Genomic DNA, 16,441 nt, shown 5'->3' with positions numbered 1-16,441 from the left:
AGAGCCCTCAACATGAACATTTTTTAAATAATTTAGTAGAATTTAAACAAGACCATATTCTCTTGGTCACAGACAGACAAAATCCCTTTGTGCTTAAAACTAAAGTTGTAACAAGTCAGCATGCATATGAATGGCGTCTGTGTGTCGCTAAGAGAACGTGGAGCAGAAAATGCTCTTTCACAGCAGGGGTTCGATCACAGACTGTGTCACAACCAGCCGTGACTGGAAGTCCCATAGGGCGGCGCACAATTGGCCCAGCGTCGCCCGGGTTAAGGGAGGGTTTGGCCGGGTGGGCTTTACTTGGCTCATAGCCCTCTAGCGACTCCTTGTGGCGGGCCGGGCGCCTGCAAACTGACTTCAGTCGTCAGTTGAACAGTGTTTCCTCTGACACATTGGTGTGGCTGGATTCCAGGTTAAACGAGCGGGTGTTAAGAAGCAGCGCGGCTTGGCGGGTCATGTTTCGGAGGACGCATGACTCGACCTTCGCCTCTCACGAGCCCGTTGTGGAGTTGCAATGATGAGATGAGATCGTAATTGGATATCAGGAAATTGGGGAGAAACACATATTTTATAGTTATAAGGTGCAATCTTATAGTAAGTTGGTTAAAATTTGATTGTTACTATATTTAGAAAGCAGTTCAAACATGTTAAGCCCTATTCCCACAAACATGTTAAGCCCTATTCCCACAAACATGTTAAGCCCTATTCCCACAAACATGTTAAGCCCTATTCCCACAAACATGTTAAGCCCTATTCCCACAAACATGTTAAGCCATATTCCCACAAACATGTTAAGCCCTATTCATCATATCCTCAAAAGTGACTACGCCTTAGCAATTTATTAACAATTTTTACTAGAAAAAGGTGAGATTTTAATCATTCTGGTAGTATAATCATTACTTGGTATTTTTTATGGCCCTCTCATGATAAATAATTATGTCTGTTTAGGTGGAAATCTACATTTTGACATTTTTAAATCCCTCTCACCTCTTCTTGGCCCAGGATGAGCCCTGCCCAGCTCTTCCACTGAGGACACTTGTCCCTCTCAGCGAAAGTGGTCTCGTTGGAGCCCCAGCAGCACTGCTCGTGATTAAACCACATGGCATTCAGACACACCCCCTCCTTGATGTCGTTCAGCCAATCAGCAGAGATGTCGATCAGACCCGCCAGGGCACCTGATTGGACAAATAGGAAGTGGATGAGAAGGAAACAATAGTTTAAGCCTGTGCCAGTGTGACATAAAAAAACAAGATGAACAACAAACACGTTGTCAATGACGAGCCTGTATTTAACGTAAATAATCTTGACTACTGTCGTGGAAATTCTAATCAATAATGAGGAAAGACAAGGTCAATCACCAATCAGGATATTACCTTATTCAAAACGTATTAATAACATCAATTAATTATTGCAATAATGAAGGTTGTCAACGAGGGGATTTGAACCACAGCATTTTATAGCAAAGTATATTCTCTTGAATGTTCATGCCAAACAACAGATGCATGGAATGGGTCACAAGGTTAGGATTCGTATGAAAACATACTAATAATTCACAGTGAACAGCATCTGCTGCAAAGACTGTTCTCATTGTGTAGAATCCAGGGTCTGGCCCCCAAAACAACGTTCCTCTCATAATTATCCATACTGGAGGCATCGCCACCCTGGTACCTCATAGAACAGAAACACCAACTCATGCTATGGAATGTGGTCTTGTTAGGTTTATCACCCAAGACATCGTAAATTGTCAGCATTAAGCCTCCAGAGGCTCATTCTCAGTAGAACACACAGAGATGAGTGTAATAAAAACCCTCTATTCTGTTGCATAAAACAACCATTTGATGCAATAACAGTACTATAAAATAATTTGTGAATTTTGTTCTCACATTACTAGTACAGGTGAGGTCAGGTGTCTGTATTACCTGAGGCCAGTCCTGTCAGCGTCACTACCAGCCATCCAGACCAGGCATCATACAGGCTCTTGGTGAACTCCCACGCAGACTCCTTCTTCTTAGCGTTGATCTGTACACACACACACACACACACACACACACACACACACACACACACACACACACACACACACACACACACACACACACACACACACACACACACACACACACACACACACACACACACACACACACACACACACACACACACACGGCTGGTTAAAAGTATGAAACAATGTATGGTTCTCCACTTTTAAGAGAAAATTATCAAAATGATCATATTATTTTATTACCACTCATAATGAGTGGCCTAGCCATCCATGAACTGCTGCTACTGCAGTTTTTCAAATTCAGAGCAATTGTTACGTGTTCCTGTTTGTAGGGTGATTAAAAAAAACAACTCCAGGCAACATTCAAATGACATTCAAATGTGAGAGTGAATGGAACCTTGAGGAACCATGCAACCCAGATTCAGATCACTAAAGACAAAAAGGTTTTCCTTGTGGTGTTCAGTCATGCACACAGAGCCACCACAGAGAGCATAGGAGGGAACACCTCCTCAACAAGAAGAACAGATATGACCCCTGGCAACACTGTAGACTCGGGCTGTATACGGGGTATTTGGAAACAGCCACAGGATGTCTGCTTTTTCTTCTATTCATTTTGCCGTTTCCTTTCTACTTAAGTAAATACCATCTTGTACAATACGTTAGGAGATAAAGAAGATTGCGTTCTTCATTTCACCTCACCTGTCACAATATTTCATTATGAAGTTTCCCAGTAATCCTCAGTCATGTGGTGTGTTTACATGCACACAACGACGAGAGACAGGAGACTTGTGAGTCACACACCGTTGTGCAGCAACGCGCCAGGTGATCACGTTACAGTATGGAATTCACAACTAAAATGTTGCCAGCTGGATATCTTACAGTGGCAAGAAAATATATGTGATCCCTTTTGGTAATACATGTATTTCTGCAAAGAATTGGTCATCAAATTTGATCTGATCTTCATCTAGGTCACAACAATAGACAAAACACAGTCTGCTTAAACAAAAGAGTACAGACAATTATACGTTTTCGTGGATTATTGAACACAGAGTAAACACTCACAGTGCAGGGTGGGAAAGTATGTGAACCCTTGGATTTAATAACTGGTTGACCCTCTGGCAGAAATAACCTCAACCAAACACATTTGTAGTTACGGATCAGACCTGCATAACGGTCAGCAGGAATTTTGGACCATTCCTTTTTACAAAATTGTTTCAGTTCAGCAATATTCTTGGGATGTCTGGTGGGAACTGCTCTCGAGGTCATGCCACAGCATCTCAAATCGGGTTGAGGTCAGGACTCTGCCACTCCAGAAGGAGTATTCTCTTCTGTTGAAGCCATTCTTTTGTTGATTTACTTCTGTGTTTTGGGTCGTTGTCCTGTTGCGTCACCCAACTTCTGTTGAGCTTCAATTGGTGGACAGATACGATAGCCTAACATTATCCTGCTAAATGTCTTGATAAACTTGGGAACTCATTTTTCCGTCGATGATAGCAAGCTGTCCAGGCCCTGAGGCAGCAAAGCAGCACCAAACCATGATGCTCCCTCCACCATACGTTAGTCGGGATGAGGTTTTGATGTTGGTGTGTTGTGCCATTTTTCTCCACACATAGTGTTGTGTGTTCCTTCTAAACAACTCAGCTGTAGTTCCTTCTGTCCACTGAATAGTTTGCCAGGAACGCGGTGGAAAAATGAGATTTTCTAAGATCTGTTTTGTTCGGGCATGGTTCACAGGCAATGCTTCATGTGAATAGCAAACTCAAATTTTGTCAGTGTTTTATATAGGGCAAGGCAGCTCTAACCAACATCACCAATCTCATCTCATTGATTGGACTCCAGGTTAGCTGACTGCTGACTTCAAAACAGCTTTTGGAGAAGTAATGACTTCTAGGGGTTCACATACAACCTACACTGTGAATGTTAAAATTATGTATTCAATCTAGACAAGAAAAATACAATAATTTGTGTGTTAGTCTGCTTAAACTAATATGTTTGTCTATTGTTGTGACTTAGATGAAGATCAGATCAAATTTGATGACCAATTCATGCAAAAAGCCAGGGTTCACATACTTTTTCTTGACACTGTTTAACTATTAAGTTAACTGTCTAAAATGTGGTACATGCTCTTCAGTTGTGCATTTGGTTTGCTAATTTAGCAGCTAGCTAGCTAAGTGGTTAGCTTCTTCCAAAATTAAGTTTTGCTGAACTGTTTTTTTGGCAACAGCGAAGAATCTCCTCCTGGATCAGAAGCCTGTGTAAAATTTGCTTTGTGCGTGAAGCAAACTGAGTAGCATTTTGGAGTTACTTGTATAATTTTATGAGCTGGGATGTTTGTTCTGCAAATACTCTAGGTCAGAGACTGTATAAAATGTTTGCAATGCGCTCATTAGCACTCTCTATGGGATGTTACATGTACTTGTTAGCATTGCTAACCTTCGAATATTACCGAATATCCCGGTATGGCACAAAGTCGGTATGAAGGTGTGACTATTTAGATACTGCCCAAGCCCAGTAGAGAAAGACTAGGTGTTATAAAATAAAATGGTACTGAGACAAAAAGGCTTGTACATGCACACTGAGCCACCACAGAGAACAGGGATCGAGGGCACCATTTCTTTCACAACTCCTGCTGAGGAGTGACGGACTCCATCCTAGCTGGAGGGGTGCTCTCATCTTATCTACCAACATAGACAGGGCTCTAACTCCTCTAGCTCCACAATGAAATAGGGTGCAGGCCAGGCCACTAGCACAGTCAGTGTAGTCAGCTCAGCTATCCCCATTGAGACCGTGTCTGTGCGTCGACCCGGGTTGGGCAAAACTAAACATGGCGGTGTTTGCCTTAGCAATCTCACTAGGATAAAGACCTCCTCCATTCCTGTCATTATTGAAAGAGATTGTGATACCTCACATCTCAAAATAGGGCTACTTAATGTTAGATCCCTTACTTCAAAGGCAATTATAGTCAATGAACTAATCACTGATCATAACCTTGATGTGATTGGCCTGACTGAAACGTAGCTTAAGCCTGATGAATTTACTGTTAAATGAGGCCTCACCTCCTGGTTACACTAGTGACCATATCCCCCGTGCATCCCGCAAAGGCGTAGGTGTTGCTAACATTTACGATAGCAAATTTCAATTTACAAAAAAAAGAAGGTGTTTTTGTCTTTTGAGCATCTAGTCATGAAATCTATGCAGCCTACTCAATCACTTTTTATAGCTACTGTTTACAGGCCTCCTGGGCCATATACAGCGTTCCTCATTGAGTTCCCTGAATTCCTATCGGACCTTGTAGTCATAGCACATAATATTCAAATTTTTGGTGACTTTAATATTCACATGGAAAAGTCCACAGACCCACTCCAAAAGGCTTTCGGAGCCATCATCGACTCAGTGGGTTTTGTCCAACATGTTCTGGACCTACTCACTGTCACAGTCATACTCTGGACCTAGTTTTGTACCATGGAATAAATGTTGTGTATCTTAATGTTTTTCCTCATAATCCTGGACTATCGAACCACCATTTTATTACGTTTGCAATTGCAACAAATAATATGTTCAGACCCCAACCAAGGAGCATCAAAAGTTGTGCTATAAATTCACAGACAACACAAAGAGTCCTTGATGCCCTTCCAGACTCCCTCTGCCAACCCAAGGACATCAGAGGACAAAAATCAGTTAACCACCTAACTGAGGAACTCAATTTAACCTTGCGCAATACCCTAGATGCAGTTGCACCCATAAAAACTAAAAACATTTCTCATAGGAAATTGGCTCCCTGGTATACAGAAAATACCCGAGATCTGAAGCAAGCTTCCAGAAAATTGGAACGGAAATGTCGCCACACCAAACTGGAAGTCTTCCGTCTAGCTTGGAAAGGCAGTACCGTGCATTATTGAAGAGCCCTCACTGCTGCCCGATCATCCTATTTTTCCAACTTAATTGAGGAAGATAAGAACAATCCGAAATGTATTTTTGATACTGTCGCAAAGCGAACTAAAAAACAGCATTCCCCAAGTGAGGATGGCTTTCACTTCAGCAGTAATAAATTCATGAACTTCTTTTTGAGGAAAAGATCATGATTATTAGAAGGCAAATTACGGACTCCTCTTTAAATCTGCGTATTCCTTCAAAGCTCAGTTGTCCTGAGTCTGCACAACTCTGCCAGGACCTAGGATCAAGAGAGACACTCAAGTGTTTTAGTAATATATCTCTTGACACAATGATGAAAATAATCATGGCCTCTAAACTGTCAAGCTGCATACTGGACCCTATTCCAACTAAACTACTGAAAGAGCTGCTTCCTGTGCTTGGCCCTCCTATGTTGAACATAATAAACGGCTCTCTATCCACCGGATGTGTAGCAAAAACTCACTAAAAGTGGCAGTAATAAAGCCTCTCTTGAAAAAGACAAACATTGACCCAGAAAATATAAAAAACTAAAAATCGGCTTATATCGAATCTTTCATTCCTCTAAACATTTTTTAGAAAAGGCTGTTGCGCAGCAACTCACTGCCTTCTTGAAGGCAAACAATGTATACCAAATGCTTCAGTCTGGTTTTAGACCCCATCATAGCACTGAGACTGCACTTGTGGTGGTAAATGACCTTTTAATGGCATCAGACCGAGGCTCTGCATCTGTCCTCGTGCTCCTAGACCTTAGTGCTGCTTTTGATGCCATCAATCACCACATTCTTTTGGAGATTGGAAACCCAAATTGGTCTACACGGACAAGTTCTGACCTGGTTTAGATCTTATCTGTTGGAAAGATATCAGTTTGTCTCTGTGAATGGTTTGTCCTCTGACAAATCAACTGTAAATTTCGGTGTTCCTCAAGGTTCCATTTTAGGACCACTCATTTTCACTATATATATATTTTACCTCTTGCGGATGTCATTCGAAAACACAATGTTAACTTTCACAGCTATGCGGATGACACACAGCAGTACATTTCAATGAAACATGGTGAAGCCCCAATATTGCCCTCGCTAGAAGCCTGCGTTTCAGACATAAGGAAGTGGATGGCTGCAAACTTTCTACTTTTAAACTCGGACAAAACAGAGATGCTTGTTCTAGGTCCCAAGAAACAAAGAGATCTTCTGTTGAATCTGACAATTAATCTTAACGGTTGCACAGTCGTCTCAAATAAAACTGAAGGACCTCGGCGTTACTCTGGACCCTGATCTCTCTTTTGACAAACATATCAAGACTGTTTCAAGGACAGCTTTTTTCAATCGCATAACATTGCAAAAATCAGAAACTTTTTGTCCAAAAATTATGCAGAAAATTAATCCATGCTTTTGTTACTTCTAGGTTAGACTACTGCAACGCTCTACTTTCCGGCTACCCGGCTAAAGCACTAAATAAACTTCCGTTAGTGCCAAATACGGCTGCTAGAATCCTGACTAGAATCAAAAAATTTGATCATATTACTCCAGTGCTAGCCTCCCTACACTGGCTTCCTGTCAAGGCAAGGGCTGATTTCAAGGTTTTACTGCTAACCTACAAAGCATTACATGGGCTTGCTCCTACCTATCTCTCTGATTTGGTCCTGCCGTACGTACCTGCACGTACGCTACGGTCACAAGACGCAGGCCTCCTAATTGTCCCTAGAATTTCTAAGCAAACAGCTGGAGGCAGGGCTTTCTCCTATAGAGCTCCATTTTATGGAAGGGTCTGCCTACCCATGTGAGAGACGCAAACTCGGTCTCAACCTTTAAGTCTTTACTGAAGACTCATCTCTTCAGTGGGTCATATGATTGAGTGTAGTCTGGCCCAGGAGTGTGAAGGTGAACGGAAAGGCTCTGGAGCAACAAACCGCCCTTGCTGTCTCTGCCTGGCCGGTTCCCCTCTTTCCACTGGGATTCTTTGCCTCCAACCCTATTACAGGGGCTGAGTCACTGGCTTACTGGTGCTCTTTCATGCCGTCCCTAGGAGGGGAGCGTAGCTTGAGTGGGTTGAGTCACTGATGTGATCTTCCGGTCTGGGTTGGCTCCCCCCCTTGGGTTGTGCCGTGGCGGAGATCTTTGTGGGCTATACTCGGCCTTGTCTCAGGATGGTAAGTTGGTGGTTGAAGTTATCCCTCTCGTGGTGTGGGGGCTGTGCTTTGGCAAAGTGGGTGGGGTTATATCCTTCCTGTTTGGCCTGGTCCTGGGGTATCATCGGATGGGGCCACAGTGTCTCCTGACCCCTCCTGTCTCAGCATCTAGTATTTATGCTGCAGAAGTTTGTGTGTCGGGGGGCTAGGGTCAGTTTGCTATATCTGGAGTACTTCTCCTGTCTTATCCCGTGTCCTGTGTGAATTTAAGTATGCTCTCTCTAGTTCTCTCTTTCTTTCTCTCGGAGGACCTGAGCCCTTGGACCATGCCTCAGGACTACCTGGCATGATGACTCCTTGCTGTCCCCAGTCCACCTGGCTGTGCTGCTGCTCCAGTTTCAACTGTTCTGCCTGCGGCTATGGAATCCTGACCTGTTCACCAGACGTGCTACCTGTCCCAGACCTATTATTTGACCATGCTGGTCATTTACGAACAGTTGAACATCTTGGCCATGTTGTTATAATCTCCACCCGGCACAGCCAGAAGAGGACTGGACACCCCTCATAGCCAGGTTCCTCTCTAGGTTTCTTCCTAGATTTTGACCTTTCTAGGGAGTTTTTCCTAGCCAACGTGCTTCATCACCTGCATTGCTTGCTGTTTGGAGTTTTAGGCTGGGATCTGTACACCACTTTGAGATATCAGCTGATGTACGAAGGGCTATATAAATACATTTGATTTGATTTCTTTCACAACACAACAACAAACATGAGCCCTGACCTGTGGCAGACACTGTGGAGAATAGCTCCCTCTCCCCCCCACTCATCCCACAAGACAACGACACAGGCAACAATGAAGAACGGACCTGGAAATTACATTATTGCTCATAAGACAGCTGTTCAGACACAAAATTACACTGTACAGTGGTAAGAGAAGTTGTGAGTAGAATGTAGATGAAGAGTAAGGGGCCCAGCACAGAGTCCTTGGGGACACCCATGTGGTTATTTTACCTACCCTAGCTGAATACACTGATTGTAAGTCTGCTAAATTACTCAAATTCTATATATATATATATATATATATATTTAGTGTGCAGCTATTATTTTCTTAAATTAGTTTCCAAAATGTAAACTGTAAACGCATCCTCACCTTGCGGTGGCGTTCCCGGTCCTTGCACTTCTCCCGGACCCAGTCGATGGTGTGGAAGTCGTCGTAGGTGCCAACCCCCGGAATGGGCTCCTCCAGGAAGTCCAGCAGGTGAGTGGTGCTGCTCAGCACCCCTCCCCCGTTAGACATGACGTAGTTAGATCCTACAGGTGAGAGTGAGAGAGAGTGAGAGTGAGAGAGAGTTTGTGAGAAACCAGACAATGGCTAGTTCCTTCATAGCCTGCTAGAAGTCTGAATGGGCCAAATGCTGTTAGGAATCAGCCATCTGGGTCAGACAGACAGTGACGTAATGATCTTCCCTGTCAGCCACCACTGAAAAACCCAGGTAAAAGGAGGCAACCGTAACAGCGTCAGAGAAAACCTCCCACTCTGAGTAACACAGTCACATCTGACACAGAAGATATGATTCCCTCCGCCCTGACAAGGACCGCCAACAGAAACACTGCTGCTGTACATAAAACCCACCAGCAGAGGCATAACTACAGTGTGTTTGGAGCCTTTTCTGCTTCTCACACGATAATCATCCCTGAAATCAAATTACACCAACCCCAGTTTCACGTTTCTTCTTTACACTGTGTGAGTCAACCTGGAAGTGGTAAATATCTACTCCATTAGGAACACTGCATTGCACATGCTGCCTGCTTGCATATGAAAACAAGAGTTTGTCTGACTGACTGGTACTTGTGGCACACCGGGGAAAACCCCGTCCATCCAACCATCCATTGGCTGCCTGCTGCATCTCAACCAGTCAGACACAGTGGAAAAAACTGCTGACCCGTGTACACACACAGCTCCGTAATACATCAGAGGACTAAATCGTCTTTACTCCCTTTACCCCCTCACCACCAGAGCACTGTGAGTAAACCTGCAGCTCAGAGCCAAAATGGAGGTGCAGTTGCAGACGTTCATTTGCAGATTGAACACAGGGGGTAGAATCTGAGCCAAGGCTCTACATTTCCTTTTAATGAATCACTCACCGGTCATGGAGGTTGGTCTCAGAACAGTGGTTCATTTACAATCTAAAGACTTCCTTCAAAAAGGACCGTTCCGGTTTAAAGGAGAATGTTTACTTACAAGTCTGAGGTTTTCTTCCTCGAATCTCATTTCACAATCTCTGATAACAGTTCCCCATACAATTGCCACAAGGACCTTTCTACAGTCACATGCCTATGTGTACACAACAGGCTGTGTTATGTTGTAGTACAAATGTGGCAGGGGAAACAGAGGCACAGTAGTAACGTGTGACTGTAAAGTGAACACTGGCCAAGGATTACAACAGTCTGCCATTCTTCTCGGTCTAGATCTGCTTGTTTTAATACGGGATGTAGGCCTCAGGCATAGATCAGAAAGACAGACACCAGTTGGTGAACCCTGCAGTAGGCTACACAACACCAATAATGTTCAATTGATGCTCTGTTCACCATTAGGGATTTGAACACACGGCTCTGGTCACCCTTCTAGCATGATCAAAAAGCACAGAGAACGTAGCAATATTTGAAATTGCATTACAACACTTAAAATGTTTCAACTGACAGAGATGCAGTATAGGAGAAAAACTGACTGCATTTCCAAAAATATATATTCCAAAATGATGTCCTTCATGACGATAATCAAGAACAATGCCTGATGATCACTGCTAATGCTTGATATCCCAGATCCAGTCATGCTCGACTGTGCTGGTTGGTAACAGTGCTAAGGCGCATCTAACAAGGATAGTTAAATAGATTATACTGGCTGGCTGGCTGGCAGGCACGCACACACCACCCACACACACACACACACACACACCAAAAGGCGGAGATGGGGCAGAGGTGACTTGTAGTGCCACAGCACTACAACTCAGCTGGGCAGCCAACCGCCATTTTGAAAAAGGTCATCTCTCTCTGCAGTGGCTGTGATCTGAGAGAAACAAACACTGCTACAGTAAGACACATTCATGCCAAGTGTCACTGGACAACGGCACGTAGTCGTCAAAGATGCTGCTCTTTAATTACTTGTTACTTTTCTCTTATTCTTATTTATTTTATTTTTTTACTATATTGTTGGTTAGGGGCTCGTAAGTAAGCATTTCACTGTAAGGTCTACACCTGTTGTATTCGGCACGTGACTAATACCTTGTAAAAATCGAATTGTAAGATCACTATCCAATTCAGTGGGTTGTTTTGCAGTATTCTCGGAGTATGATAGGGATTACATATTATTTTCAAAGGCACAGAGACAGGCCTACATTCATCTACCCACACAACTCTACCAATAAAAAGGGAAATCTCCCACGTCGTTCTGACAACTGTACAAGTCTGTGGGATTGTGTCCGGGAAAGAACAAAGTCACTATGTGTCCCCAAAAAAACATCAGAAGACAATGTTGTCTCCTCAAGTATGTGCTTTAAACAACTGGTAGGCATGCATGATATTAGACCCATTCTTTGTTGTGCAAATTCTTCTTTTCAGCTCTCTGATATACAATACAGTGTATTGTGTATTTTTACAGAGAAACATTTTACCTGAGCGAGAGAGAAACAGGGATAGACTGCAAAGCAATACCAGCATAGCTCAAATCTGTTGATAATCTGGCCTTGTAGGAGAAAGTATTCACCTAAAACCCTCTGTGACCTCACATCAACTGACATAACCCGATTTAACCCTAACAATCTCCAGAAGATGGATGCAAAGCTAATGACAAGTCGTTGTCAAGTTACGGCTAAACACATTTTATAGATTTTTTTTATTTAGCAGACACTCTTATGGAGAGTGACTTACAGTACTGAATGCATACATTTTTCATACTTTTTCTTACTGGTCCCAATGGAAACCACAACTCTGGCGTTACAAGTGCCATGCTCTACCAACTGAGCCACGGGTATGTGATTAATTTATGATGATTCATGGTTTGCTGACCTTCGAAACCATTCTCCATTGGCATGCGGTCAGGGATACACCACTGATGTGTAGTTGCTGAACTTCCCAGCAGTGTGTGATATTGTGCTGGGGTTTGTTATCTAGGGTGGCATACAGCCACAGGGGCTGTTTAGTACAACCATGTCATCCAGGGGCTAACGTTGTGTGGCTTGGCACAGTTGGCACAATGACATCCAAAGCTGTAGAGCCTAGTGTTAGCCTATAACGATACCTAGGAGAGGCAGTTGGTGCTAACTGCTAAGCTAAATAAGGATATCAATGCTAGGAAACAAGGCGCTAACTGCTAAGCTGACTAAGGATATCAATCCTAGGCGGTAAGTGCCAACATAAAATACTAGAAACCTGGGACTGTCACCTGATCTGTGGGAAGTGGGAACGTGATCAAAGTTCAAACACTGGTGAATGATGAGTCACTCACTAGCAGGCTGGTTTCTTCAATAATGGAACACTAGTCACTTTAATAATGTTCACATACTGTTTTACTTATTTCATATGTACAGTGCCTTCGGAAAGTATTCAGACCCCTTGACTTTTTCCACATTTTGTTACGTTACAGCCTTATTCTAAAATTGATTACATTAACATCCTCAGCAATCTACACACAATACCCCATAATGACAACGCAAAAACATAAATACCTTATTTATGTAAGTATTCAGACCCTTGCCATGAGACTTGAAATCGAGCTCGAGTGCATCCTGTTTCCATTGATCATCCTTCAATCAAGTTGTAGAAACATCTCGAGTCCACCTGTGGTATGAGGTCCACCTGTGGTATAGGAGGTCCCACAGTTGACAGTGCATGTCAGAGCAAAAACCAAGCCATGAGGTCATAAAAGGAATTATCCGTAGAGTTCAGGGACAGGATTGTGTCAAGGCACAGGGGAAGGGTACCAAAACATTTCTGAAGCATTGAAGGTCCTCAAGAATACAGTGGCCTCAATCATTCTTAAAATGGAAGAAGTTTGGAACCACCAAGACTCTTCATAGAGCTGGCCGCCCGGCCACACTGAGCAATCGGGGGAGAAGGGCCTTGGTTAGGGAGGTGACCAAGAATCCGATGGTCACTCTGACAGAGCTCCTCTGTGGAGTTGGTAGAACCTTCCATAAGGACAACCATCTCTGCAGCACTCCACCAATCAGGCCTTTATGGTAGAGATTGGCCAGACGGAAGCCACTCCTCAGTAAAAGGCACATGACAGCCCACTTTGAGCTTGCCAAAAGGCACCTAAACACTCTCAGACCATATGAGAAACCAGATACTCTAGTCTGATGAAACCAAGATTGAACTCTCTGGCCTAAATGCCAAGCGTCACTTCTGGAAAAAACCTGGCACCATCCCTACGTGAAGCATGGTGGTGGCAGCATCATGCTGTGGCAATGTTTTTCAGGGGCAGGAAAACTAGTCAGGATCGAGGCAAAGATGAACAGAGCAAAGTACAGAAAGATCCTTGATGAAAACCTGCTCCAGAGCGCTCAGGACCTCAGACTGGGGTAAAGGTTCACCTTCCAACAGGACAACAACCCTAACCACACAGCCAAGAAAACACAGGAGTGGATTCGGGACAGGTCTCAATGTCCTTAAGTGGCACGGCCAGAGCCCAGACTTGAACCCAATCAAACACCTCTGGAGAGACCTGAAAATAGCTGTGCAGCAATGCTCCCCATCCAACCTGACAGAGCTTGAGAGGATCTGCAGAGAAGAATGGGAGAAACTCCTCAAATACAGGTGTGCCAAGCTTGTAGCGTCATACCCAAGAAGACTCTGTAATCGCTGTAATAGCTGCCAAAGGTGCTTCAACAAAGTACTGAGTAAAGAATCTGAATAAAATGTGATATGTTTTTATTTTATAAATTAGCAAAGTGTCTAAAATTATGTTTTTGCCTTGTCATTATGGTGTATTGTGCGTAGATTGATGAGAATTACTCTGGGGGGAAAAATATATTTTAGAATAAGGCTGTAACCTAGCAAAATGTGGAAAAAGTCAAGGGGGCCGAATACTTTCCTAAGGCACTGTATATACAGTATTTTAGTCAATGGCACTGACATTGCTCATCCTAATAATTATATATTTCTTAACTTTTAGATTTGTGTGTATTGTTGTGAATTGTTAGATACTACTACACTGTTGGAGCTAAGAACACAAGCCTTTCGCTACACCCGCAATAACGTCTACTAAATATGTGTATGTGACCAATAACATTTGATTTTGAGGAAAGTAGGACCATGGCGAGGTTAAGAAAATAGAAGTAAACTAATCTATTAACACTAATAACAGAGACGCTATAAATGTGTGCATTCACTACACTACTTGCTACCACTCGGAGTAGAGAAATGAGTAAAGGATTTCTCAGACCTCTAACCTGATGTTAGAAGGCCAAGCCATTACAATTACAGTATTAGGTATATATGAAGCCCTTTGATGTAGAAATAGAAGTCTAAGAGAGGAATAGGCATTTCCCAGAGAGCAGCAGGAACTAGTGTGTGTTACACTAGTTTAATAGCTTTCATCTGGTGCTTCCCTTTGTGAGGAAGACCAATGTGAAATGGCTTGTTCTTGTGGAGTCAGCTGAAACAGTCTCAGCCTGGCAAACAGAGCAGGCAGTCAAGTCAATCACTGAGATGGACATTATCGCCTTCTACCTTCCAGCCAACCTGATTTGTGAGTGAAATCCGCAGGGGGGGTCCTGGTCCTGCAGTGCAGCAGGCACCTCATGTTCTGATTTCACTGACCTGTGTAGGCTAACACACAGCATCCAGCTGAATGATAACACTATGGAAACCGAATCCTACAAAGGACTGATTTCAACCACAACAGCAACACTGATCAATGAGTTCACAACACACACACGTGCACTTTGTGTGTTCAGTTACATGCCTAAAGTGAGACCATTCAGTGTCAGGGTTTAGTGCACATAGGCACTACTCCAGTTTCAGATTACTCCAGCATCAGGATACTCCACCACTACTCCAGCATCAGGCTACTCCAGCATCAGGCTACTCCAGCATCAGGCTACTCCAGCACTACTCCAGCATCAGGCTACTCCAGCATCAGGCTACTCCACCACTACTCCAGCATCAGGCTACTCCAGCATCAGGCTACTCCAGCATCAGGCTACTCCAGCATCAGGCTACTCCAGCATCAGGCTACTCCAGCATCAGGCTACTCCAGCATCAGGCTACTCCAGCATCAGGCTACTCCACCACTACTCCAGCATCAGGCTACTCCACCACTACTCCAGCATCAGGCTACTCCACCACTACTCCAGCATCAGGCTACTCCAGCATCAGGCTACTCCAGCATTACTCCAGCATCAGGCTACTCCACCACTACTCCAGCATCAGGCTACTCCAGCATCAGGCTACTCCAGCATCAGGCTACTCCAGCATCAGGCTACTCCAGCATTACTCCAGTATTACTCCAGTATTACTCCAGTATTACTCCAGTCCTGCAAAGCAGATCAAGGAGGCTCAGCTCAGCAGCTGGACTGACTGGGGTTGGAGAACAGCAGGCTGCAACTAACCCTGGCCTGCACGAGGCTAGTAAGGAAACGTGACCGAAAGGCCTACCTCATAACAGACTAGAGAGAAGAAAAAAAAATGAGGGAGCGAGAGAGGGGGAATGAGCGAGAGAGAGAGAATCCTTTGCCAGTGCATTTCATTCAGCAAGGGAAAGTAATGAACAAGGACTACACCAACCATTATCTGTTAAGTAGTTTCTCTCTTTTGAGATAATCCGTGACGTGGTAGGTTAAGTTTAAGTTGAGCAATTAATCGAAATGTAGGTTATTTTTAGTTTTGTAAACAACTAATTGACCAACTTTGGGTAAAGTATTTGAATTCCATTTCGTTCCTTTTTTTTGCTGTGAGCTCAATGCAGTTTCTGTAGAGATACATCAGATCAAGCCTGAACTGTGTGATGTAGTAGAGAGCTGTAGTTGCCAACAGGCCAATATTCTCGATAGTTGCCACGTTTTCTGCGCTAAACTACAATTACCACAACCCATTGTGCGCCGTATACTTGTCCGGTCTGTGTGGAGCACTGAGCTATAATAAGAATGGCTGTGGAGCAGACACAGAGACTGTGTGCTTTTTCTTCTCTCAATCTCCAGGGATAGAAAGCAGCTGCTTCGAGAGGCATTGTCATCTGAAAATACATGATCTACGAGATTGATAGTTGGTATTCAGCAGTCATAAAAGTATGCCTTATTTACTTTGAAGAACTACTGAAATAGTGATTTTGTCAGACAGCAGCTCTATGGAGATGAGATGATGACTTGGAATGAAATCAAGTTATCAAAGTAAACACATATTGTATT

General features: G+C 43.5%; 1 protein-coding gene across 10 annotated transcripts in view; it reads right to left on the bottom strand.

The window, feature by feature from the left end:
• Window positions 1–16,441, bottom strand: part of LOC135510461 (H(+)/Cl(-) exchange transporter 3-like) — a 54,444-nt gene that overhangs the window by 17,096 nt on the left and 20,907 nt on the right. For 9 of the 10 annotated variants that reach the window (XM_064931403.1, XM_064931408.1, XM_064931404.1 and 6 more), the window contains 3 exons: window positions 9,187–9,347; window positions 1,920–2,019; window positions 988–1,175 (listed from right to left, as the gene is read on the bottom strand). In XM_064931403.1, the coding sequence (XP_064787475.1) occupies window positions 988–1,175; window positions 1,920–2,019; window positions 9,187–9,347 (449 nt within the window). Of the gene's footprint in view, window positions 1–987; window positions 1,176–1,919; window positions 2,020–9,186; window positions 9,348–10,181; window positions 10,228–16,441 lie in introns of those variants that run through there. The other variant, XM_064931407.1, reaches the window with a different exon arrangement.

This window comes from Oncorhynchus masou, chromosome 23 (assembly GCF_036934945.1).
Source record: "Oncorhynchus masou masou isolate Uvic2021 chromosome 23, UVic_Omas_1.1, whole genome shotgun sequence".
Taxonomy (NCBI): Eukaryota; Metazoa; Chordata; class Actinopteri; order Salmoniformes; family Salmonidae; genus Oncorhynchus; species Oncorhynchus masou.
Note: the sequence above shows the minus strand (reverse complement) of the source record. Positions and strands in the feature narration are given on the sequence as shown.